The sequence below is a fragment of the Phaseolus vulgaris genome, chromosome 7 (genome assembly GCF_000499845.2).
Source record: "Phaseolus vulgaris cultivar G19833 chromosome 7, P. vulgaris v2.0, whole genome shotgun sequence".
Classification (NCBI taxonomy): Eukaryota; Viridiplantae; Streptophyta; class Magnoliopsida; order Fabales; family Fabaceae; genus Phaseolus; species Phaseolus vulgaris.
Window position 1 is genome coordinate 38,545,951 of NC_023753.2, and position 26,236 is coordinate 38,572,186.

General features: G+C 28.9%; 5 protein-coding genes and 5 non-coding genes across 11 annotated transcripts; 8 read left to right on the forward strand and 2 right to left on the reverse strand.

Moving 5' to 3' along the window:
- The first annotated feature begins 4,991 nt into the window (after nt 1–4,991).
- Nucleotides 4,992–5,321, forward strand: LOC137830709 (small ribosomal subunit protein eS28). The gene has a single exon (XM_068638189.1). It carries the CDS (start codon nt 4,993–4,995, stop codon nt 5,188–5,190), a length of 198 nt encoding a protein of 65 aa, XP_068494290.1. The 5' UTR covers nt 4,992; the 3' UTR covers nt 5,191–5,321.
- A 1,894-nt stretch (nt 5,322–7,215) lies between these two features.
- Nucleotides 7,216–10,175, forward strand: LOC137830691 (small ribosomal subunit protein uS7-like). The gene is made up of 5 exons (XM_068638164.1): nt 7,216–7,312; nt 7,393–7,487; nt 7,628–7,899; nt 9,632–9,835; nt 9,918–10,175. The coding sequence occupies exons 2-5, from the start codon at nt 7,395–7,397 to the stop codon at nt 9,970–9,972; spliced, it is 624 nt and encodes a 207-aa protein (XP_068494265.1). The 5' UTR covers nt 7,216–7,312; nt 7,393–7,394; the 3' UTR covers nt 9,973–10,175.
- LOC137830802 (small nucleolar RNA Z102/R77) lies at nt 8,300–8,381 on the forward strand. The gene has a single exon (XR_011084275.1). It is a non-coding gene; the product is annotated as a small nucleolar RNA Z102/R77 (small nucleolar RNA).
- Nucleotides 8,507–8,588, forward strand: LOC137830803 (small nucleolar RNA Z102/R77). Its single transcript, XR_011084276.1, has one exon. It is a non-coding gene; the product is annotated as a small nucleolar RNA Z102/R77 (small nucleolar RNA).
- LOC137830801 (small nucleolar RNA Z102/R77) lies at nt 8,710–8,791 on the forward strand. Its single transcript, XR_011084274.1, has one exon. It is a non-coding gene; the product is annotated as a small nucleolar RNA Z102/R77 (small nucleolar RNA).
- Nucleotides 9,047–9,129, forward strand: LOC137830804 (small nucleolar RNA Z102/R77). Its single transcript, XR_011084277.1, has one exon. It is a non-coding gene; the product is annotated as a small nucleolar RNA Z102/R77 (small nucleolar RNA).
- Nucleotides 9,448–9,530, forward strand: LOC137830800 (small nucleolar RNA Z102/R77). Its single transcript, XR_011084273.1, has one exon. It is a non-coding gene; the product is annotated as a small nucleolar RNA Z102/R77 (small nucleolar RNA).
- Nucleotides 10,176–11,034: 859 nt separating the features above from the next.
- LOC137830692 (uncharacterized) lies at nt 11,035–14,778 on the forward strand. The gene is made up of 5 exons (XM_068638165.1): nt 11,035–11,508; nt 12,360–12,518; nt 13,417–13,498; nt 13,634–13,779; nt 14,412–14,778. Exons 1-4 carry the CDS (start codon nt 11,191–11,193, stop codon nt 13,777–13,779), a joined length of 705 nt encoding a protein of 234 aa, XP_068494266.1. The 5' UTR covers nt 11,035–11,190; the 3' UTR covers nt 14,412–14,778.
- Nucleotides 14,779–15,255: 477 nt separating this feature from the next.
- On the reverse strand, nt 15,256–17,109 carry LOC137830693 (uncharacterized). Of its 2 annotated transcripts, none has more exons than XM_068638166.1 (4): nt 16,779–17,109; nt 16,172–16,275; nt 15,568–15,686; nt 15,256–15,486 (listed from the first exon to the last, which is right to left on the reverse strand). In XM_068638166.1, exons 1-4 carry the CDS (start codon nt 17,008–17,010, stop codon nt 15,393–15,395), a joined length of 549 nt encoding a protein of 182 aa, XP_068494267.1. In that variant the 5' UTR covers nt 17,011–17,109; the 3' UTR covers nt 15,256–15,392. The 2 variants fall into 2 exon arrangements, with proteins under 2 accessions (XP_068494267.1, XP_068494268.1); XM_068638167.1 differs by having other exon boundaries at nt 16,172–16,254; nt 16,779–17,052.
- Nucleotides 17,110–19,048: 1,939 nt separating this feature from the next.
- Nucleotides 19,049–21,293, reverse strand: LOC137830694 (MATH domain and coiled-coil domain-containing protein At3g58270-like). The gene is made up of 4 exons (XM_068638168.1): nt 20,849–21,293; nt 20,601–20,742; nt 20,166–20,320; nt 19,049–20,052 (listed from the first exon to the last, which is right to left on the reverse strand). The coding sequence occupies exons 2-4, from the start codon at nt 20,720–20,722 to the stop codon at nt 19,250–19,252; spliced, it is 1,080 nt and encodes a 359-aa protein (XP_068494269.1). The 5' UTR covers nt 20,723–20,742; nt 20,849–21,293; the 3' UTR covers nt 19,049–19,249.
- Between the last annotated feature and the right edge of the window lie 4,943 nt (nt 21,294–26,236).

Below are 26,236 nucleotides of genomic sequence, written 5' to 3' on the forward strand. Positions count from 1 at the left end.
AGAGTCGAGCTACCATCGTAGGTAGAGTTTTGGGTGACGAAGTGTGCAGGGCCCAAACGGTGGTAGTGCTGAAATTGAAAGCTGAATTGGAGGCGTCGGCCAACTCCTTGAAGACAGCTTTAGAGGTTGCCGACACCTACAGGAAGGAAACAACCGACTGGCCAAAGAAGAGCAAGAAAGGCAACGCTCACCAAGGTAATGACCGAGTGAGATCAATTGGTGAAAGAGAAAACTGATGGAAATCAAATAAAAATATTTGGCTGCTGAGGTAGAGAAATGCCAAGAATTCATGTTGCGAATAAAGGAGGAAAACTTTTAGCAAGGTGTCCGGCAGATTGCCTTCTTCCATGATATACCAAGTGAAGACTCACGGTATGACTTGGAAAAAGATGTGGTTAACGGTGAGTTAGTGCCACTTGGGGAGGTGCCAACCACGCGATGGATGATCAACCGACCGAAACCGCTCAACCATATCAGTCGATCGAAATTATTTAAATGAGAAGATTACTTGGATTCAGATTGTGTGTTTTGATCAGTTTGTTGCACTTTAATGCTTTTAGCTTTAATCGCTTTGAACAATTGCGGGTTTTTTACCATCATGGGATTATTTTTTTTTGGTTTTTACTAAAATGAGGTCCGTTTAAAAAAAATTACAAATTTAGGCAAGTCGTGTCAATTCGACACGACTTCATATGCACAAATCGTTCCAATTAGGCACGACTTTTGCCATGTCATACTGAAGTTTTGCCAACTTGACACGACTTCTGCTTTGTCATACTGAAGTCGTGTCAACTTGGTACGACTTCTGCCACGTCATAATTTTTATTTTTTTTAATTTTTTTGTTTATATATTGGGTAGTAAGTTATATAATGTTAAAAATTAATTTGATACATAATGTAACAAACAAGTCAAATCACAAATCACAGATAATTTTAAAAAAATTATATATATTTTAAATAAGTCAAATAATATAAATAATTTGACTAATGTAGCAAATCACAAATAACAAAATTATAAACAAATCATAAATTATCATTTTTTTTTGTCTGAACTAATAATTATTTTTATTACAAATCAAATAATACATTTTTCGTAAACCTGTTTGTTCTTTTAAATGCCATTTATATTAAAATATAAAAACATATAAGTACTATAATTATTTTTAAATAATTAAATAACTGTAAATACTTATATATATATATATACTATGAATAATTTAAATAATATAAATAATTGCATTTTTGTAACAAATCTCAAATAATAAAAACAAATTATTCATTCTTTCAAACAAGATTTCTATAATAATTCATTCATGATACTGTAATATCTTTAAACAAATCCAAATAAAATAATTTATTTATATTATTTTGTTATTTATTATGTAAACAATAAAATAAAATAAAATAATATATATATATATATATATATATATATGACATGACAGAAGTCGTGTCAAGTTGGCACGACTTCAGTATGACAAGGCAGAAGTCGTGCCAAGTTGACACGACTTCAGTTGACATGACAGAAGTCGTGCCTAATTGCGACGATTTGTGCATATGAAGTCGTGCCGAATTGACACGACTTGTCTAAATTTGTAATTTTTTTTAAACGAATCCCATTTTAGTAAAAACAAAAAAAAAATAACCCCATCATGGTAAAAAAAACCAACAATTGCACGTATGATTTGTCTCTTTTTATATATATATATATATATATATATATTCTTATTAAGCAAAGCGTGTTTATTTCATTAAATTATATTCTTTTATAAAAATATAATAAATTATATTTTTGAGAAAATATTTTTTCAATTCAAGTTTTAAAAAATATGTTAGATAAGATAGAATAATGATTATTTAAAATTAGATAAAGTACAAATTTTAATTTATTAAAATATAAGGAAACTTTGTATTTATTTCAAAATTATAAGGATGTAAGTTTCATTTAATATTTTCAAATAATAGAGACACAAATTTTCCTCGCTATTATGATAAAATTTTATAATGTTTTTCTTCAAATATGTTTTTTATTCTTCATAAATTATTATTATTTTTTTAATAAATATTTTAAAAAATTACCCCTAGTAAATTTTTATTTTATTTTATTTCATCTAAGTTATTTTATTATTACAATTTAACTGAAAAAAGTTATCACAAGCAAAAAAAAAAAAGTTAAAGAAAAATTATTAAGTACAAAAAAAATGAAATTCAATAATTTATCAAAAACTAAAACATTATATTTAAGCTTACGACTTTTATTACCGCTGTGGTTCATAATAATAAATCTTTATATATTTATGATTTTATACATTACTTTGTTAAACTAAATAGATTAACAAATATGTAACATCATAATAAAAATGTAATACATAGAGTATAATAATTGCAACATTCTAATTTTTCCATCTTAATTAGAGCTTCAAATTTTATTTCAAGTAATTAAATTGTACAATATTAATGAATTTCTGATGAATAACTTAAAGTTTAAAAAAAAGTAGGAATAATCATAAACATAACATTAACTCATTTTAGAAAAAATATTTGTGGAATATCAATTTTTTTATAATAACTAGACATTATTCGAATTGAAATTTTTTATTTTATGCCAAATTAAATAAAATAGTTTAGTTCTAATATTTAAATAATTACAAGTTATAGAATTAATTATTTGTGCAACCTCTTTTTCATCTTATTAGATAAGGAATTTTTATTATTTGGTGGTGCCATAAATGAATAAATTCATTATAATGTCACAATGTCATTATCCTTCTCAGCTCACTAACTAATGTATGGTAAAAGTTATAAAGTTGTGTTTTTAAAAAATGAAAATTTTAAGCAAAGTAAATTTAACCTAGAGTGTTTGACCATTTTAATACAAATTTTGACTTTATTATATTAATCAAATATAAAATAATATTAGTTTTTATAAACTATTTATTATAAATTCAAGATTTAATATAAAAATTAATATTTCAATCAATTATTTTGTAATGATAATAAAGGGAAAGAGAATATTAAAGTTAAAGAAAAAGTTATGTGTTGAGAGTGTTCTTACCATCTTAGTTGTTAGGCAGTAGCTTGCATTTAAACCAATCAATTTTGAAAATTTTAAAATTATTATTTGGAATTAAAAATTAAAAATTAAAAATTAGAAAATATATTGTAAAAAAAATCTGAAATAGAATTTCTACTTAAAATAAATTCCTGAAAAACAAAATCCAAGAATATATTTAAAAGAAAAATTATGAAAAATTAAAATTAAAAAAAATGTAATAAAAATTTAAATTAAAAAATGTATTATAAAAATTTAAATTAAAAAATGTATTATAAAAATTTAAATTAAAAAATGTATTATAAAAATCAAAATCTAAAAAATTAAGCAAAATGTTATGACAATTAAAATCTAAAAATTATTTCTGAAATTCAAATTCAAAAGACATTTTACCCTTTATCACTGACTCGTGTTTAAAAACTAAAAAGGACATTTTTAAACTTTCACAATTATTAGGTACAGACTAAAAAACACTGAGTACAAAAAGTAATTGGCTAAAACATTGGGTGCTAAAAGTAATTGGCTAAAACATTGGGTGCGGTAATTGGCTAAAAACATTGGGTGCAAAAAGTAATTAGCAAGTTGTTGGATCTAAGTTATTCACATTACCATTTGTGTTTGTTGCACCCACAATATTTACAAATTTTATTAGTTAATAATTTTTTAAAATATGTATACAAAATATTTTACAAGTATTTAAAGATGTATAATATATCTTTTTTTTATCGGCAATAAATGTATAATATATCTATAATTGAATAAATTAAGGACTATTACCTTTATATATTAATTACTATAATCAAATTTAATTTATAAATGTTTATTATCTGCTATATTATTATATATTTATATCGTTTAAATAATAAATATAAATTTTTAATGCTTAAGTTGGTTTTTTTATTTGATTAAAAAATTGGACTGAAAATAAGAACTCGTGAAATTAGTTGTGATAAGGAGTTAATATACAGGAATATTATAAAATATTTAAAACTGAATATAGCATTTTCGAATAAGGCCACTGATATCTTCTGCGTTTATGATTTTGCAGGGATAAAATTGTCATTTAAAAAAAGGCTCGTTTCTATAAATTTCAATAACTAGGGTTTGTTTTCCCTATTCTTCTCTGCGAGTTTGAAGAGAGTTGCGGCTGCTACCCTAGCCTTCTCCCCTCTCTCAATATCATATCAGGTACCGACGAATTCTGCTTTGAATTTCTTGTGTTGTTCTGAATTCTGCATTGAATTTATTGTGTTGTTCTGAATTCTGCATTGAATCTTCTGTTGTTTTATTAGGAGGTTGATGATTGAATCCTATTTTTTTTTTTTTCTCTTGATTTCATCTTTTGATTGTTATTCTGCTGATCATTTTTACTTTTTTTTTTCGCCGTAATAGTTTATTTTATTGTTTACGATTCTAATGATTTCCACTTGGCTATTGATTTATGATGTTTTGCATTGGATGGTGGTTTTGATAATAAGTTTGATGCCACATAGGTTATTAGGGTTTAGGGTTTTTTTACGGTGGATTTTGTAGTAAAGAAATTGGCTGTAGGTGATTCATGTTTGAAATCAAGCCGATTGCCCTATTAATCGTAATGCACATGTATATACAATGATATCATGTCATGTTGAACCAATGGTTTATCGCACCAGATATTTTTTGAGTTGTACCTACTTAATTAGGTCCGGTTAGTATTTCAATTTTTGCTTTTCCCTTCATTTATTGTATTTCATGTTGAATTCTTGATTCTTGACAAGGATTATATTTTTTGTTGAATCATGAACTCATTTTTTGTTTAAACTGATCAGAAGTTGTATTTGTCAAAGTATAATTTTTCTTTGTGTGATTCTCTCTTTTCCATACAAATGTATGAGTGATTTGGTATGCAGAGACCTTACAACCTACATCCTTGTAAACACTGGTTGTTGTATTTGAGCAGGATGGACTCTCAGGTGAAGCATGCTATCGTTGTCAAGGTTATGGGCCGTACTGGGTCGAGAGGGCAGGTGACTCAGGTTAGAGTAAAGTTTTTGGATGATCAGAACCGTCATATCATGAGGAACGTAAAGGGACCAGTCAGAGAAGGAGACATTCTTACCCTTCTCGAGTCTGAGAGAGAAGCAAGGAGGTTGCGCTAGAGTCTCTTGATTGTTTGATTCAGTTTTCAAGTGAAACAATGCTGTTTTTTTTTGTGATAGTTACCTATGTCATATTTTACTGTCCTGGATCTATGTTATTATTATAATTGCATTGTGACTTTTAGTTTTGATGTTTATTGAGCCAGCAGAGTTTTGAGTTCTGCATTTATGTTCGATTTGCAATGGATGTGGTCAATCCAATATAATTTTGAGTATTCTTGTTACCTAAAATATTACTAATGTTTTTTCAATATCTACAATTATCTTGCAAATTTGACAAAGATCACAAATTATCAGAACTAGCAACTCCAAACGTTTTCCTTAAATCATTCCAATAATCACCAGCTTATTCTTGAGATAAAGGCAGAATCTGTTGATTTCTGTGCTTTCACCTGAACTTGACTGAAAGATTCTTTAAAAACTAGAAACACAGATCAAAGCAGTTGTATATCTAGCAGAATAAAAGCAACCATGATGTGGTAGCGAATAAGTGAATCTATAAGCTTAAGCATGCTGAAGACTTCTAAAGTAAGAAATGAAGAACTCTGGATGCAGCAACTTGTGGGGAATAAAATTATAAAAGACTAATGGCTTATATGGGAAAAGTTCAGTGTCTAATGGCCTAAACTTTTGGCATGGTGAATGATTGTCCTCTTGGTCATGTTAAATGTAAAATTTTTTGAAGTTTGTTTACAATCTTGGGATGCTACTTTTCAAGATTTCATTTATATTCTCACATAAACGAATGTCCCAATTTTGTTCACCAAAGTTCTGTAGATGTTAAAAGGTATTGGAACTAAAACCATATGCTATGACAAGTCTAATGCTTTAAATGTCGTATTATAACAAGGACAATTTGTGGCTTATACTGCCTTTCAATGTGCACAGATATAATATATTGATTTGTCATTCCTTTTAAGATAAACAAATTTTTACAAACTAAAAGTCTTTTGAAAACATCATGATCTTCTTCCATGTTCTAATAACAGATGTTATCTGTACAAATCAACCTTTTCAAAACTACCTTAACAAGACTGTTTATCTTTCTTAAAAGTGACGAACCCTTTAGTCATAACAAAATGTTTTAGTTATATGAATTTGTTTTCAAATAAAAAAAAAATCAAATGTGTTGATTAACTTAGGAACCGAATTTTGGTTTTACACAATATTATCATAACAACAAATGAACTGCTATAATAAGCTGATACTGTTGCGTGGCCAAGGAAAAGAGCAAAAAAGAATTTTCTGAAGTTGATACAGAATATACATACCTCTCTGGTAACATTATACAGTGTTTTCTCCCTTCATCTTCGTACCTCCCCGCACCTTTATATTAATTGTAAATAATTAATCTATCATTGCAATTTCTGTAAAAAATGCAATCTCTAGTAATATTTTCAAAAATTTTAAATAATTATAATAAAACATAATCTTACATTTTTAAATAATCTCAAATACATTCCGCATCTCCATACCTACATTCCAATTGCATATTTTTATTCCAACCGCAACACTTCCATTTTTTTCAACTGTAAACGATTGAAACAGTTTCATTGTTGTTATATTTGACGTTCCCTAATACGAATATATATATATATTAATTTTATATTCTATTTTTGTACCTTGTTGATTTTTTTTTATGGGTTTGTGATTTAAAAAACACAAAACACACAACCAACACTAATAATAAATACCACAAAACTTACGTCAACCAATAGTATTTACCACCCGTCACCACAAACAACCTATACCACTTAAAAATGAAAAAGAAAACATCACACTCTCTATCATACAGAAAAATATATGTTAGAACTAAAAGAAATATATTGTTAGAATTATAAAAAAATAGGAAGGTGCAGGAAGAATTTGGCCAAAAAAGAAATACCTACGTAATATATTTTATTCATGGATAGGATGAAAACAACTAAGGCCCAATTCCACGGACAAACAGAAATACCCAAAACTAATTGGGCCGGGCCTAACCATTCAACTTAGGGTTTTCGATCATTATAAATACCCAAACTAAAATCACAAACCCTAGGGTTAGTGTTGTTGCAATTGGAATTGCAGCTCTTCCGCCACTCCACTCTCTGCACCCACTGTGTGCCACCAATACTAACGAGTTCGTTCTCTCCCTTCTCATTCTACTTCTCTTCCTCTCACTCTTCTTCTCTCTAACTCTCTTCTCACTTCATTCTGCAGCCATGGCTGACATCGTCACCGAAGCTGCCGTCGTTGCAGATCCCTCCCAACTCGATGTCAAACTCTTCAACCGCTGGAGCTTCGAAGACATTCAGGCACTCATCTCTTACTTTGACCTACATTTTTTTCAACAATAATTTTGTAATGTGTATTAGTCTGCTTCTCTTCCTTGTTAAATTGATTGAAAGATTAATTTTCTTAATTTAGTTTGATATTTTTTTTTGTGTGTTATTAGGTCAATGATATTTCGCTGGCTGATTATATCGGAGTTGTGTCGTCGAAGCATGCTACGTATGTTCCTCACACTTCCGGTAGGTACTCAGTGAAGCGTTTCAGAAAAGCTCAGTGCCCCATTGTAGAGAGACTCACCAACTCTCTTATGATGCACGGAAGAAACAACGGAAAGAAACTCATGGCTGTCAGGATTATCAAGCATTCCATGGAAATCATTCACTTGCTCACTGACCAGAATCCAATTCAGGTCATTGTTGATGCCGTCATCAATAGGTATGTTCCAGTGCCGAGAACTGATTTTTTTGATGTTTTTTGTGTTCGATAGCTCTCTGTTGGGTTTCAATTGTGTATGCATCGCGACTGTTTCTGGTCACTGCTTGCATTCAGAAAATTGGAATTATTGGAATTTTTAGAAAAAACTGCGAGCTTAAAATTATAATGTCTAAATGGCCTTTTATTGTTTTGTTTATAATTTTTGTATTCGTCAATTTTATGTTGTGGGCTTCTGCCTATGGATTTTGGAGAATGGAATGATGATAATGACCGTTGTCGTTATCATATTTATTTTTAGCATAAGTAGATGTTAGAGCATGTAAACATTGTGACTATGAGTAAAAGACATTCAAAGTTTATTAACGGTACCTAAGTTTAGGGATCAATGTTGAGAATTGGAGAACGACATGATGATCATTTATTTCCCTATTGGTTTGATTGCCCAGATGATGGCACAATGTATTAGCTCTATCTGATCGTTCTCCTTAAATAAGTTATATCAATTTTATTAATTGTGTGCATTTCAGTTGAGTTATTGTATTTTATTAATGGGCGTTCAAATTTGATTAACGCTAGTTAAGTTTAGGGATCAATGGTTAGAATAGGAGAATGACGTGATGATCATTTATTTCCCTATTGGTTTGATTGCCTAGATGATGGCACAATGTATTAGCTCTATCTGATCATTCTCCTTAATTAAATTGGAACAATCTTATTAGTTACTAATGTTTTTGTGGTTATACTTTGGGTAAAGGACATTCAAAGTTGACTAACGCTTCTTAAGTTTATCGATCAATGTTGAGAATTGGAGAATGATATGATGATCATTTATTTCCCTATTGGTTTGATTGCCCAGATGATGGCACAATGTATTAGCTCTATCTGATCATTCTCCTTAAATAAAGTATAATTGTAAACTGTGTGAATATTAGTTGAATTATTGTATTTTTTACTCAGTTGAAAATTATTATGAAATCTATCAATGTTCTGTCCAGTGAAATTTTCTCCTTGTTCCTTTGTCTTTTCTGGTTGATGATATTTTTGTAGTTACCTATTATTGATCATTTTCTTTATTTATACTATTTGTAACTTACATTTGAAGTTCATTAATGCCACCTAAGTTCAGTGATCAATGTTGAGAATTGGAGAATGACGTGATGATCATTTATTTCCCTATTGGTTTGATTGCCTAGATGATGGCACAAATGTATTAGCTCTATCTGATCGTTCTCCTTAAATAAATTAAAACAATCTTATAAACTGTGTGTAGTCGAATCAATATATGTTACTGAGTTTATAATTATTATGAAATCTATCATAGTTGTGTCAAGTGAAATTATTTTCCTGGTTCCTTTTTGTGTTTACTGGTGGATGATATTTTAGAGGTTATCTATTATTGATCATTGTCTTCATTTATCTTCTATTGTTATACAACTATATTATATATTTATATAGTATTTGAAGTGAAACATGCTATTTCCTTTGTTAATTGTACTGTTCATGCTTTTGCTACATTTTTAGCTAAATATCAATGATGTAGCAATTGGAGAATGACATGATGATTAATTGTTTCCCTATTGGTTTGATTGCCAGTATGATGGCACAACTGTATTAGCTCTATCTGATCATTCTCCTTATTGGTTTTGCTTGTGTAAAAAAATTCTGTTCTTTGTATTGTTGTGATTAAATTTTAAGTTGATTTTATTTTATTTATTTGCTATTTTTTTATCAGTGGTCCACGTGAAGATGCAACTAGAATTGGATCTGCTGGAGTGGTGAGGAGACAAGCCGTTGATATCTCACCCCTTCGACGTGTTAATCAGGCTATATATCTTCTGACAACTGGGGCACGGGAAGCTGCTTTTAGAAACATCAAGACAATTGCTGAATGCTTGGCTGATGAACTTATTAATGCCGCAAAAGGTTCATCTAACAGGTATAATTTCACTCATTTTCTCAGATTAAATCATCGTATGTAGTTATAATCCTTATTACTTAAAACTGCTAATTTATTTCAGTTATGCCATCAAGAAGAAAGATGAAATTGAAAGAGTTGCCAAGGCTAATCGTTAAGCTGTTGGAAGCTGTACTGTACCAGAAAGATTTTGATTCGATTTTTGTACTTCATTAATTACAATTTCGAATATTGTGCAATGCTCTTCTCTGGCTTTAGTTAATTTTTAGTTCGTTTTAAGGGATTTTGATTCTTGGACGTAAATTTATATTCCAAGACATTGAATTTATTACTAAGCCTCTTTTATAAATTTTTGTGATCATCTGTTTCCCTGTTGGTGTTACAATTAGTGACAATTTTATGAATTATGTAATTACGAATTGTTAATGTACTAATATTTAAACCCTAAACCCAAAAATGATATTAACCGTATTAGAGGTTCAAAATAAGGTCATATTTTTACAATAAAATAGAATTGAATTAATAATTAACTAAGTACACAATACTTGTGGTGTTGTGTTTTTGACAACGGTAATAATTTGTTTTCTTTGATACTTAAGAATAAGTAAAACTTATTATTTTCAATTAAGTCTTATATATTGTCATTGGCTTATAATTTAGTTTTACAAAACCAATTCGAAAAGCTTAGACCTAACACTGTCATTGCTTTATATACGTATGAACACACACTTTAGTAAGATTGGGAAAAATCAAATAATTTGTAACGTGGATAAATTTGATTATGAAATTTAAGAAAGTAAATTTTAAATTTAATTTAATTATTAAAAATCAAAACTAAGAAAGTTAAATTTGAATCTATTTATATACTATTATTTGATGATATTTATCGTAAATAGAAAATATGAGATATTATTTTTTAATTACATAAATATATATAATGAATAAAAGTTATTATTATTTAATGAAATGTTATTAGAAACATATCTTTCTACTTAAAAATAACTCACTAAAATTAGTCATCTCATATATTATTTTAGTATTTGTTTTTGTAAAATTATATATATTTTTAAAACTAGATTACTTTAATGTAATAAATATTTCTTATACACATGCATGCGAACTAATGTATTTTCGGTAGTTTATATAATTTTAATAAAAAGAAATCATATAAAATCTTCAAAAATAATACATAAAAAATGAAAAAAAGATGTTAACGTTTCACTTGAATCCGATTACACAGGTTATAACACCTTCGGTTCTTGTTGGTTCGGTTTGGATCCGAATACTTGAAACCCGAACCCGATAATATAGCAGCTTGTATTCGGATCCCTACCAATCTCTTCTCCAACTCTTCCTCGCCACACCAGATTAGAGCAATGGCGGACCAACTCCAACTCAACCCTAACTCGGTCACTGGACTCACTGAGTCCTCCGCACCCTCCGACGACGACGAACCGGCTCTCAGCTCCCACACTCTCGCCGCCCTTAAAGAATTCCTCGCCGAGCAGCAGCATCACTCCGACGCCGGAGAAGGCTCCGAAGTTTCTCTCGTGTCCGAGAATTGGAATTTGAGCCAGTTCTGGTACAGTGCCGAAACAGCGAAAACCGTCGCCGAGGAAGTTCTCACTCTCTGCGGTGGCGTCCACGCTCGCGTTGCCTGCATTGCTTGCCCTACTCTCTATGTTTATCTCAAGGTTTGTTCCTGCTCCTCTGCTATTTCAGTTTGATTTTAATTAGTAAATGTATTTACCTTTTTGTTTAAGTGAGAGTGGTTGGGATTGACGTTCATGATTTTGGAATGAAATTTGCATAATAGTTGAAAAGTTATTGAGCATTGCCTTAAGAGCTTGGATTATGTATGAATTTTGTTTACACCAAGTTTAGTTGGTTCCAGTTGAGGTGAACTTGGATTCTTTAAGCATGATCTCATGTTCGAGTTTGATTGTCGTGTATGAAAGAAATGTAATTGATGGAACACTCTTCCGAGAATATTACTCATGTGCTAAGTCTTGACATTTCGGAGCAATAACACGATTACCCAAAAAAATGTATGAAGTTTGTCGTGGTCTTGGTTTAATTTGTAATATAAAGTCTCAGTGTAGAAGATGTTTACAATTTCAAATCCTTATAGGTGAAAGTAGTTTATTTAGAATGCTTTGAATCATGTATAGCCATTTATCATAAATTTGTGGACTTTTATGTTGACAGAGTAAAAATCTTTAGGCTAGCAGTCTATGAAAATTAAGTTCATTTGAGAAAGGTAAAGAGATGAAGTAGGCCTCATTTTCAGCAATTAGTATTAACTAATGGATTTAATTAGAATACGCTGATAGTATAATTTTTTTACTCTTTCATCCTGTCATAGATATTTCAAATTCATGCATGATAAGATTTTTTATTTTATAATACTTTTAAAAATCATATTTAGAGTGTTTTCTAGTTTCTAATTAGTTGACAATGTAAAAAGATATTGTGTGAAAATTAAACTCTGGATTCGCTTTTGCTCTATTAGTAACATTTTCCTTTTCCTTTCTTCAACCTTCAGCAAATGAATCCTAATGCCACTGTGCAACTTCTTGAGTATGACAAACGTTTTCAGCAATATGGAAGTGATTACACATTTTATGACTACAATCTCCCTGATGAAATACCATCAGAATTGAAGCATTCCTGCAAAGTTGTAGTTGCTGATCCTCCTTACTTGGTGAGAATTAATTGCTGACGTGTTACCTTGTAAATTAGTGTCTTCTGTACCTTTTTCTTCCATTTCTGCCAATTGGTTTGTACTTCACAGAAAACTATAAAATGGTTCGGTTGGCAGAGGATTAATTGATCGTCATTTATTTTTCATGTGAAAATTTATTTGTATAACTTTATTTAGTGTGCAAGTTGTTAAAAGAGTTTGAACTGTATAGCTTAATCAAGTTAAAACATTCATAGTCTTCTAATTTTTATTTATTACAAAACTATTGTTTTGGACTTCTCTTAAGTTGGATTCCTCCCCCTTTGTATACTTTTTATATCTCCTGATTAAAAGTAATAACAGTACTGTCATATGAAGCTGATATTCCTCCCTCCCCTGTACGTTTGATCGCAATCAGAAATCAATATGAAGCTAATTTTTTATTTTGCTTTATATTAAATTATCCTGTGTTGGACAACCAAAGGCTGTGCTGTATGGTGCATTCCTTAACATCCCTTTTCAATGAGTTGAATTGCATGCTTCATGAATACACAGGTTTCTATATTCCAATGTGAACTAAATTTAAAGCCTGTTTCGTGAATTCTCTTCTCACAGCTTCTGGCAATGAGTCATCTATCTGCTTTATTTTTGCGTAACTCAGTTTTGTATTTGTAATTACTTGTTACCAGAAAGGGTACCAACAATGTTACATTATAAGAAAAATCTAATGTTATTTAAGACATGACAAACCTTTTTTCCTTTCATTAAAGTAAAGAACTTAGATTACTGCATAAAGAATTTGAGTCTTGAACCAGTATCGTAATCCCCGGAGACTATGAGACTGAGAATATACAATACTTTCAACTTAAAACAAAGTGACATAACTAATGATTTTCTTAACGCAATTATTTGGTAGTAGAGCAAAGAGTGCTTGGAGAAAGTTGCTGAAACGATTCGTCTGCTCATACAACCTGGAGAGTCATTTGTGCTTCTGCTCACAGGTATCAATGAATTTTATCATATTGTGTTTTTATCAGTCTGAATGTTTATGACGAGATAGTCAGTCTGAAGAATTATTAAGAAATATAACTGTTTTCGTTGTTGGGTATTCTAATTTTTGTATTACACTTTTTTAGGAGATGTGCAGAAAGAAAGGGCAGCAGAGATCTTGGGCCTGTATCCCTGTGGTTTTAGGCCTCAGCATTCCAGCAAACTTGGAAATGAGTTTCGGTTGTTCTCAAACTATGACCCTGAAACGAGACTAGGAGGGTGGGAAAAATAGGTACATATTTTTCCTTTGGTTGCCAATGTGTTCTTAGTCTCTGAGAATTTGATCAAAATTGATTTTAGTTCCTTTATTTTAAAAGCGGTGATTTCGAAGATTTTATTCTTGACTCTATCTATACTTCATTGCCTTGAACGGGGACGAAATCCACTACATTTTAGGAAATACAAGAACCAAAACAAACGTTTTTACAAATAGGAACTAAAATAAATTTGAATATATGTTTTTGGTCCCTTTAAAATTTTCCTAATTTGGTTTTACTCTTTCAAAAATTCTTATTTTTATCTCTCATTAGAAAATTCTCCACTCTTAGTCCTGAAAGTGGTTATAAACTTATATAATTAACATTTAATGACTTATAAACCGTCACAAAAATCACTTTAAGGATCAGAAGTAAAGTATTTCCAAATTAAAGGGAAGAAATAAGTAAATTTTTGAAGGGTTAAAACCAAATTTGAAAAAATTATATTTTACCCTGAAGTTTAATATATTTTCCCCTATAGCTTGTCAACACTCAATTTCATTCCATATATTCTATAAGGAATGTGCATATGAAAGTGAGTATAGAATAAATTGGTGGTCGATTCGGGATTTTCCAATTTGAAAATGACAGTTGGAATATGATGTAGGTGTATGAAGCTGCAGTTGCATATTTTACGAGGATGGGTATATTGAATGATCTTGTCTGTCAATTCAAGGACATTGAAGTTATTCTGCTAGAAATACTGATAAAATATCAACGTTTCTTAGGATTGATATTGGCCTCTAGGCAACAAGCGTGTATTTTTTGAGATTGCTGGTCCAAGATATTTTCCATTTTGTTCAATTTCTTGTGAGAGGCACAGTTTTGGATCGTATTAGATTATTACGAGGAATTTAGTTTCAATGGACCCATCAAACTTGTCTTTTCTGATATTTTCAAGTTGAGGTAAATCTTTGATTATTGTGTGGATAGCCAAGCAATTCCGCAATGAAATCTTATTGTGTGTTCGGCAAGGATTTTTGTTCTGCTTCATCATTTTAATATGCAATTTCTTAATACTAGTTTGTCAACAGTTCATAATTGACTTCGTTGCACAAGACAAAAGATAGTTCCTAAATGTCAGCATATGCATACACACATATATACATTTCATTTTTCTTTTCTCTTATTATCTAGTTGAATTATTGAAATGGATGATTGCAAGAAGAGTTATCAATATAACCTTTAATCCCCTTTAATATCAGATTCTTAGTAATACTATGTTTCTTTGTTTTTTATATATTTGATCTTTATTTATATAAAGATAAAGATGAGTATAAGGACCTATAGTATAAGGACCTATACAGGCATAAAGACATTTTTGGCAGACTTATTTGCTAGTATAGCTTTCATGGCAATCCAAATTTAGCCCTTCATTCATCTTCAACAGTAAAACCACATATACAAATATAGTGCAAATGTGACATGGTATTTTGGGAGGCATTTAAATATTTCAGTATAAGACAAAGGAGCAGCATTTAAATTATTTTAATGCAGATAAAACCAAAAGATGTTGCAGAGAAAAAGAACATTATAGATACACTTTTATTCATCATCAAAGGTAAACAGAAGAAACTGGGAAGTGGGGTTACTGGTTTTTATTTTGCTGTGGAGGTTTCACAATAAGGACAGGTGTCCTTGCATGATGTGCACAGTGGTCACTCACACTTCCAAGAAGTGTCCTGCCACCAAAGTATATATAAGAAAGCAAAACTTTATTTTAACCTAAAAAATATTAAGGAAGATGAGAAACACAAACCTACCTTTTGAGGGCACCAAGGCCACGACTGCCCAAAACAAGGAGATTAACTTGCATTTGGTCTGCTGCTTCACAGATCATTTCCCTTGGATCTCCATTCAGAATCATGCTTTCTGCTTTCACCTGCATTTTCATCTTCAATCACTATTTCATTTCATTAAAACAAACTCTTTTTTTTTCATTTTATTTTTAAACCAAGTTGATGTGTTTTCATTCATTTAAATAATGTCAATAATTCGAAATTAATACCCTTAATAAAAGAAATTTAAATTTAAGAGATAAAAATAAAATAATTCAGATAAAACTAAAATTATATTTTAATAAAAATTAAATGCAATCTTTTTACTATCTCTATAATGTTAATCACTATCTAATCGTCTATGGACATTTTAAGGATCATTTATATTCTTGTTAGAACTCAAAACTGGTTTATTTGTTTAATTTTCTTAGAAAAAGAACTTACAATGATTTTTAATATGTTTGAGTAAATTGATTTTAAAAAATATTTATTTCAAAAAAACATATCAATTTCTGCTTATATAATAATAGTAATAACAATCAATCACTAGAATAAAAAATGAGTTTTTGTAAAGTAATGACACATTTACCAGCTTATCATGACACATTTTCAATGCCCTTGAGAGAACAGATGCTGATTTTTCTTCTTGTGCTTTCTTCACTGACTCCACCACTACATTTGCAGGATAAAATGCTGTTGAAGGCACCATAAAATCATATATTTTTACCACAAAATGCACACACACAAAACATATATATATATATATATATATATTTCATTCTTTTGAATTGAACTCTAATATTTCTTTTCCTAATTGCCTACTCCCTATTTTTTTTTTTTTGGAATCACTTAAAAAAACAACATAACAACATAAAACTAATCTAGATAAAAAAATGACAACAACATAAACAAAATATAAATAAAAAATAAACACAACAACTACTACTAGAAAATCATCAAGTAACCCATCAAGATAAATTTAGAAACTATTTATAATAATGAATAAGATAGAGAAAATATAGAAGAAATATTATGTTTTTAAGAAATAAAAGATAATTAAACTAATAAATACTTTAATTAAAAGACTAAAAGTGATATAAACATACATATTTTAAAAGACTAAGAGATCAAAAACATATTTTAACCTAATCTTAAACTGAAAATGAATGTTGTAAGAAGAGGGTGATGAAATTAACCAGCTCCACCAGGTCCAACTGGGTAGACAAAGTTATGAACTTTAGGCTCAACATGAAGCAGAAACACCATGCCCTCATTCTCCTCTGTTGCTTCTCCCACAGTAGCCATGGCAGTGAAGAGATTATCAATGGCCCACTTCAGAGCATAGAGGCTTCCATCACTCTCATCTACACCAACCATCACCTTCATCCTCATCCTCCTTTGTTCTTCTGCTCCTCCACTTTCTTCCATCACTTTTCCTCACTTTATCACTAACACTTCAACCCTATTACCACCATTTGCACTTATATATAATCTGCATCATCTCATTCTCACGCTTTTGCCCCTCACACTTTCGCTTATTTTCAGGTTTTTCTGTCTTTTTTCTCATGCAAATGTTTGAGACTTGGCAGCTCCAGAGTCCGTGTTTGCATGACAGCTGAATACGTGTAAACCTTGCACATCAATACCTTTGCCTTCATGCACAAATGTTCAGTGTCAGAAAAAAATTGTTATAATTAAAAAAAAAGGAATACTTTTGGTTTCACTATTTTTTTATAATTTTTTTTTCGCTTAATTTCAAATTAATGAACTTTTTTTTTTAAAGAAAATGTCATTTTAGTTTTTTTTTTTTTACTTTTAGTGATAAAAACTATAAAATTAAAAAATTGTAAACAATGTACCGTTTGGTCATATCGAATCATGACTCGATTATTTAAGTATACCTCTTTCATCCACTTAGTTCTAAGTCGAATATAACATAAAAATTGATTAAAATAAAGGCAGATCCAATGATCTTGATAAAACTCGACTGTGAATTAATTAAATGTTCTAGGAATAAAAACAAAATGACTTAAATATTTAATTAAAAAAAAATAATTGGTTTCAATATATTTTTTACAAATTTGTTTTTTTTTCCGCTTAATTTCTATTTAATGAATTTTTTTATTAAGAAAATATGCCATTTTAGTTTTTTTTATACTTTTAGTGATAAAAACTATAAAATTATGAAATTATATAGAACATTATAAAACCTAAATTTATATGTGATTCTATGTGAAGTTAATCTTTCTTTATAGTTAAATTTAATATTCACTACTTTCTTTTATATATATTGGATGTCACCTTTCTTACTGTAAAACTTTTAAAATTCATAGAAAAGTCACAAAAGAATTCATTTATTGTAAGTTTATAGAAAATTGACTAGAAAAATATCTATAAAATATTACAAATTAAAATAAAAATTTAATGACAATTTTTTACTGTGATAAATCCCTTGTTTGTTGGTTGGATTAGTATAATTTTTCGTTCAGTTATGTTTTCTATTAGAATAAATGGTAGTTTCGTGAGTTTTTTTTTCCTTGTAGTAGAGTGTTAGACAATGTGATCCTTTATGTCCTTTACATTTTTTGTCTTGTAAAGGAAGTTCTTAGTAGAAGTATCTCTATGTTTGTGAATGATACGAAAATTTTACATATGGCTAGTCCGCAAGATTATCTCACTCCCTCTCATATTTTATATACTGATGACATATTCATTTTCTGTAGGGGATATTAAGTCTCTTAAAAGTTTGAGTGTTTTTTTTAAAACAAATGGTGATTTTTTTTTTATCAAAATGTTAATAACTATAAAAGTAGTTTTTTCACCATGGATAATTCTACAAGATTTGTCACCAAATATTTAGGAGTGTCAATCTTTGTTGGTGCTCCAAAATGTCAATTTCTTCAACATTTGACTGATAAAGTCAAATTGAAGCTAGCATCTTGAAAAAGTAAATCTCTTAGCATATGTCAGATTCAGTTGGTCAATACGGTGATTACTAAATTTCTAACTTATACCTTTAATATGAATAAATTACCTATTTCACTTCTGAACCAAGTTGAAGATTGTTGTTGAAATTTTATTTGGATAGGTGATATTTAAAAAAAAATAATAATCACCATGAAATGAGATAAGATCTGTACTCCTCTTAATAAGATATTCTTGTAGGTGATGATCATGAATGAGAAAATGAGTTGAAGTGTTTGATGAGAGACTAATAAACTTAAAATAATTTTTAAAATGGTGATATTTACTGTTTTTTCTATTTATTTTTATCCTTTTTTTCAACTAAATATTTTACAAGTTTATTTTATTTCTCATCTATTCATAATATATGCTTTAAAAACAACTTTTTTTAAATGTTTTTGGCATTATATCAATTGTCTTAAAGTAAAATTAAAATCATCATTATGATGAGGCCTTAATTAGTATTTGCAACATATATAGAATATAATAAATCATGATAAACTGTAGCCAAAAATTACCTTAAAATTTAATCAGAAGACAGCAAAAAATGTGCATCTACATTAATCAAATTTGAACAGAACAAAACAAAAAAATAGCCACTATTGTTTGAACATAATTTGTACAGATCTAGAAATGAAAAGTTTGTGCATACCCTCATCAAAACTAGTTCACCAGAATCATCACATAAATCAAATAGTTTGAACTAAAACATAGCATATCCAATTGCAGAGTTCATATCCATCTCATTGAAACTTCTTCTTACTTCTGATAACCCTCTTCTTGCAATCTCAAACTCTCTTTCAGAAGCAGCAAGTTCCCCTCTCAGCCTCTTCATCTTGATCTCCAAAGCAACCACAGTGTCCTTAACTTTCTTCATTTGCTTTGCTCTTTCCATGTAATCTTTCAAACCCAATGCTGATTGAACATATGGCTCCAGCCATGCCAAGTCAAACCCTGAGGACCTCACAAGCTCCTTCCACAAATCATGCAGATGCTTTATGTCCTCTTCACTCATGTCCTTCACCCTTTTGGTCTTGAGAAAATGCAAAACTTGACCCAATGATGTGAAGGCCCATTGTCTAAACCTCCTAGTTCTCTCCTTCTGGCTCTGTATAAGATTAGGATGCCATATGCAAACCTCTTCCAGCAGAGGAATGAAAGCTTCTTCTTCTGCTGCTAAACTCTCCAAATCTATCAGTTCTCTTAGTGTCAAACTATCTGCATCTTGAATCTCCCCTTCTGCTGCACTAGATCCTGAGGTTCTTGGACTAATGCTGTCCCTTTCTGAGGATGATTTTGTTGCTTGACCAACTGATAAAGAATCATGAGATGGAGAACAATTAGGATGAACTTGAAGATTAGGTGCTAAATCCGATACACAAATGTGTGCCTCGATGATGCATGTGTTCCTCACAAGATATCCTTGGTTATGGTTGTAGAAATCACTTAGATCCAAGAAAAATGAACCCCAGCTACGATGTCCTCCATTGAACTTCTGTTTAGTCCCTGAAAATCACACACACACACAACAAGAATCAGTCTTCAATACTGATAAACCATAGATCAGAAGGCCAAAAATCTCAAAACAGAATTCAAAAACTTAACCCTGGAAGGTATACCTTTTTCAATGGACTTATTGCTGTCCACTTGATTAATTAGAACCAACTTGAAAAACGTGTTTCTGTCCCATCCATACGGTGGTAAAGAATCAGCAACCATCAAAAACACTGAAAAATGGTCCACATCCCTCCTCAGTGGATGCACAAGGATCCTCCTGTGACATCATGAAAACCCATGATTAATTCATACAAACTCTCCAAATCAAAGGCTCAATAACCAAAGGAATAAAGTGAAGTATAGGGTTCAGTTTTTCTTTTTCTTCAAAAGGGTAAGGAAATCTTTACTTATATTATCATCACCATGTGATCTTAACTCTTAACTGTTGCCAATTATTCAGAGCTTGTTTTCAATCTGCTAAGCATATATATATGTAATGTGAGTAGCAAAAGAACAAAAATCTGAACCACTCTAATATATTCATCGTTTTCACGTACCATGTACAGCCCCGGATTTTGAAAGGCTTGGAGCGCAATTTCATGACATTTTGTTTAGAGAAATCCTCAATTTTCCATGAGAATTTCTCAAAATCAACACTTCTGGTCAATTCATTCACCATCTACGTTCATCTGGTGCTACCTGCAATTAGGAACGAAAAAAATAAATATTACAAGATTCAAACAAAATAACAAGAACAAACATAGATACATATATATGTAATGAAAAGCCCCAGAAGTTTGTATACCCAGAAAGATCCTCTAAAAGGTTGTGCTGGTGCTGAGAGGAGAAGAAGATCAAAGGCTTGTAATCATGAATGCTTGTAAGCACTTTGAGAGAAAGTAACAAAGAAAGAGAGAGAGAGAATGGTTTGAGAGAAAGATGAGGAAGAGAGAGATAATGAATGACAAAGAGCAATAAAATAATGACACTATGGTCAAGTCAATTGCAACTAGGATCGTTTGGTGTAAGAAATCAAACTAGTATTTTAATGTGCAGAAATTTCAAACTGCAACAGTTAAAGGAAACTGAACCAGGCTTTATGGGGTACAACGTTAGGCTTATGAAAGTTCAAGGAAACAACAACATGAGGTTACTTACAACAATGGTCTTCCAAGGTTTATCTCTCTCCCTTTAAAAAACTACTTTCAACATAGTTTTATATTTGCCACCATGAATCATGCTAATGTTCTAAACACCACTTCAATTGCTTTCATTCAAGTCCTAATGCTGTGATCTCATCTCAAAAATAAGGTTTAATAATAACTTAAATTTGAGTGTTGCTTAAGCATTATGCTGTTTTAAACCAAGTCAAAGCATATACTGCTATAGATTTTTTTTAATCAATAATAAAAATAAAGAATAATATAAATCGGAGTATTATGGGTACTCCAAACCCGTATACAAAACGTCTTGTTTCTCATTCAAAATTTGCACATATACGAAATACAAAAAATAAGACAACAACATAATTCATGTCAAGGATATAAAGTATGATATCTCCATAAAGGTACGTTGGTTCCTTGCTCTTATCTGCCATCTGAGGTTGAATCACACTCAGCAAGATGTCCTCTCATCCACGTCAGAATTCACCAAAAGAAGGAGGAAGATCGTTAACCATCAATGCACACCAATCAGAATAAAAGAAGTTTGATTTTGGAAATTTATAAGTTACCCATATTCACGCTTCTGATTGAGCCATAGCAAAAATTTTAAGAGAATCTACCACTCCATTATTAAAAGTTTTACTGCTACTACTGATTATAGTAGAAATTGAAAACACAAAAAATATAACTAAAATTTTTGGACCATAAGATGTTCATTTCTTAGACCTTTCAACTGCCGCCAAGTTGATAACTTAATTTAGAATTCCTCTATCATAAATTCTAATACACCAATCATTTTCAGCATGTGATTCGGTCAACATTTCACGAGTACGTTTCTCTTTCATCAATAATATATCAAATCAAATGATGCAGTTATTTTATTTCAATTCTCTTTCTTTGGATGGAGAGCAAAATAAAGAAAAGAGAATACTAGATGGGAAGGTTCTTTGAATTAAGATAAAGAAAAAGTGAAAAATTGATAGTGAAATTGATTAATGTGAGTAGAAGATTAAATTAATTAGGTATTAGGAAGTATACTTTAAGGTTAATTTAACCTTAATTCTAAATCTTAAATTTCATATAAGGTAAGGTTTGTACTTACTTATTTATATACTTTAAAACGTCTTAATCTCTAATCGACGTGAAATCTTCAATTAAGAAGTTCAGTTATTAGGACATGTTCGAAATGACTCTATATTAAGAAGTTAATTTTAAGTATAATTCAATCTCATAAAATTGACTTATAAGGTAAGGTTTGCACATACTTATATACTATGAATTGTTTTAATCATTAGTCGTGGGATAGCGAACAATAATGTAATAAGTTATAAAAATATTTTTATTCAATTTTAGTAAAAATGAGAATGAATTAAAATTGAAAATAATACTTAAATTTCTTTTGTTAATAATACTCCAAAAAATTATATAAATTTAAAGAATAATTAAATTTTAAATATAATTTTTTACTTTGTTATTACTTATTTTACAACAAAATAACATCAAAATTATTAATGTAAAATTAATGTTCAATTAAACTTAATTTTTTTAATTAAAATAAAAATTCAGAGTGATTAAATTTTAAAAATAATCAGTTAATAAATATATCAATTATATATATATATTTAAATGTCATTATAGTTATATTTAATTTTCATATTTATTTTATGATATTGTTTTGTTTAAATTCAAAGTCAATGTAAACTAACTTTCCTTAAAACTTTTTAAATCGTTTTAAATAATTTAACTACAAATAATATATATATATATATATATATATATATAAACAATATTTAGTATTTTAAATTTAAATGATTTATTTCTTAAAACACATTTATAAAGCAAAAATGTGTGACTTGTAATTTCGTTTATTTCACATTAAACATGGTAAGATTTTGTCTCATAGCATTTTTGGTGTTTTCATAACTGTATCTATCAATACCCTTAAATGAAAATAATTTGCAATCAAAGTAATTTGATCAAATTGTTTTAATTCTAGTTTCAATTCAAAGATATTGACGTTAACTCCAAAATGAAATGTTTATTACACTACTTTAACAATTCAACCTTACAAAATTTCCTCTTTCTTACGTCTCTATGCATACATAAGCTATGTAATTGGTTTAACACTTAATTATTTTTATTAATACGTTACCCTTCATTTTTATTTTTTTATCTCATTATTTTAAATATTTTGAATTTGATTTATTTTATTTAAATATAAATCAATGTAATGTTTTGTATCAAAGTGACGGTACAATAATAGTATATTTTGGTTACTTATTGTTTTCATCGACAAAAAAATCTTTAAAACAGCTAGTGGAATCAAATTGAAAAAATTATCATAAAAAAATATTAAACCATGATTTTTTTTTTCACGTTTGAAATTTATTTTTATAAATCTTAGTTCATAACTTGAATTCCAATAAAAAACAAAAGGGGACTATTTTAAAATTTTAAATTATTCTTTTAATATAAACATTTATTAATTCTATACTAGTATACATAAATACATACTACTTTTTTATAAATATTTTCAAGTACACATTTTTCTTGTAGTCTTTTTTATTGTTGAAATTGCTCCTTTTTTTATTTTGTTAACTTTTAACTTTTTATTATGATTATTATAATATTAATTATAGTAACAAAAGTTGAATATAACACGTAATCTCCTGTTTAATCTAACTATACTAATATATTAGATATTAATTTATAGTCATTTATCACAATCATACTAGTTCCTATAATATACATACAAAGATCAACCATTTATTTAAAATTATTTAGGTCAAATGCACACAAACTAAAATTATCTTACACATAAATTAATCTCTAAAAACATTTTTACATATAGTTTTCTTTAAATTTTTATTTTTACTTGTATTATAATTGTTTTGAACAAGTACTATGACTTAGGAAGCTGCTTCAACATTGTCACAGAGAACAAGTGGGAGCCATGTTCAAGCCACGTGTAAGTTTTGCCTCCAAGTATTTTAAATCTAGAAAAAAAATTGTTAAAATTGTACATAATACTATTTATATATTATATTTTATTCAATGATATTTTATTTATAATTTTTAATAAATATTAACAAAGAACAAAATTTTCTTAAAGAAAAGTCTGTCTCTTTGGTAGAGTTTCCATATAAAATAAAATAAGCATAGAGTTAAACTTTCACGTCAAACAAAAAAAGTGTTAGAGTTATACTACTAACGTTAAGGTCACATGGCCATTACTAAAATAATTCAATAATTCAGGTTCATAGACTTTAGAATTTTTTAAATAATACATAATTTTTTTCAACTTTTAAAAATATTAAAACTAAAATTAGTACTAAAAAGTAAAATTTATAATGTTAACGTATTTAGTTTCGTTGAATTTTGTTTAATTGGTCTAATTTTTTTTTTCAACTTAGTTATATATATACACCATATATTTTACTCTCTAATACACAAGTAAATAATTATATATATATATATATATATTATTTTTTTCTTTTTTATGTTTGAGTTATTGTTTCTTTTTTATTTGTAACTATGATTCATGAGAATCTTCATTCTTTTATTGTGATTACACGCTCCATTTGATACATCACATCAAATAAAGAATATTCATTTTCATTGACTCTAATATGATAACTATAACTTTTTATATTTTTATGTTTTTATGTGGTTGATTTAATTTATATTTTATTATTTAATTTATATAGATAATTATAATTTAACAACTTCAATTGTATCACTGTCATTGTTGGTATCCAATTGATAGGAATATTTTAGACACTTAATAAATATTTAAAAAAAAACAATTAAAAATACTCATGAGGAACCAAAAAATAATTAAATATTTTTTTGTGTGTGTAGAAAGTGTAAGGATGTCATGTACCGTCATATCAGCCAAACGAATGATGACAAAATTAGATGATACAAAGTCGTTAAAAAATATAAAGATATTTGAATATTGGATAAAACAATTTTTTTATACTAGCTCAATTATAAGCTGGACTCAGAACTTAATTAATTCTATTTATTATTCTATATGTTACTTTCTCATTTAAAATGATTTTGAAAAAATGTAATAATTTTTTTAATTTTGGTAAAATATTTATAAAATTCTGTTGTACTGTATATTCTCTCTATAAAACAGAGAGAATATAATAAAATATTAATAAATGATTTTATATTTGAAAAAGTTGAATAGTTAATATTGGATTAATTTTATTTTTTTTTAAACACGGGAATGAAATAATGATTAAAATCCATGATAAAGGGCCATTAGTATGGAAAAAGGTTTCTTGCTTACTTATTTTAGTTAGAATAATGAAGTTTTCCATAGTCAATGAAAACTTTTATTGAGAGTCCATTTTTCACATGTTTGTTTCTTGTATTTCCTCAGTTCTAGATATTCAACAATTTTTTTGTGTGTATGCATCAACTATTTTTACAGTCAATAATATGAAGATGTTAGGGTTTGACTGGTTAGAGATATGGAATACTTAGTTATTTAATTGTTCTGGGATGTGATACCATTAATATTCAATTATTACTGCATATTCTTGCTATTCTTCAAGATAATATGTTAAAGAAGAAGATGCTCACAGCTTAGATCCTCTTTAATACATCTTCAACATTGCTGTAATATAAATTGAATGAGTTAAGAGAACCCACACTTGTTTTTTATTTTTTTATTAAATATATTAAAAAAATAAAAAATAAAACAATTTGCACAGGAGGGTCCTATGACCGATATCATGGTACGACTCTCAGTCATTGAACCAACCGATCTCATAAACCTAATTACGCTTAAGCATGGTTAGTGAAGCTAATCAGCAATCAAGAAGTAGATAATGTATTTTTAAATTTGATCCAAGTTTCTTAATCTTGCACAATAAAAAAATCCACCATAATAATATAAATAGCACAGATTCCAAGAATCAGGAACGTCATTATACAATGTTCTGACTATCGAGCGTCAAATACTAAAACTGACTTGAGCGTCGAAGTGACTTCTGCATGTATCATTTGAATCTGAA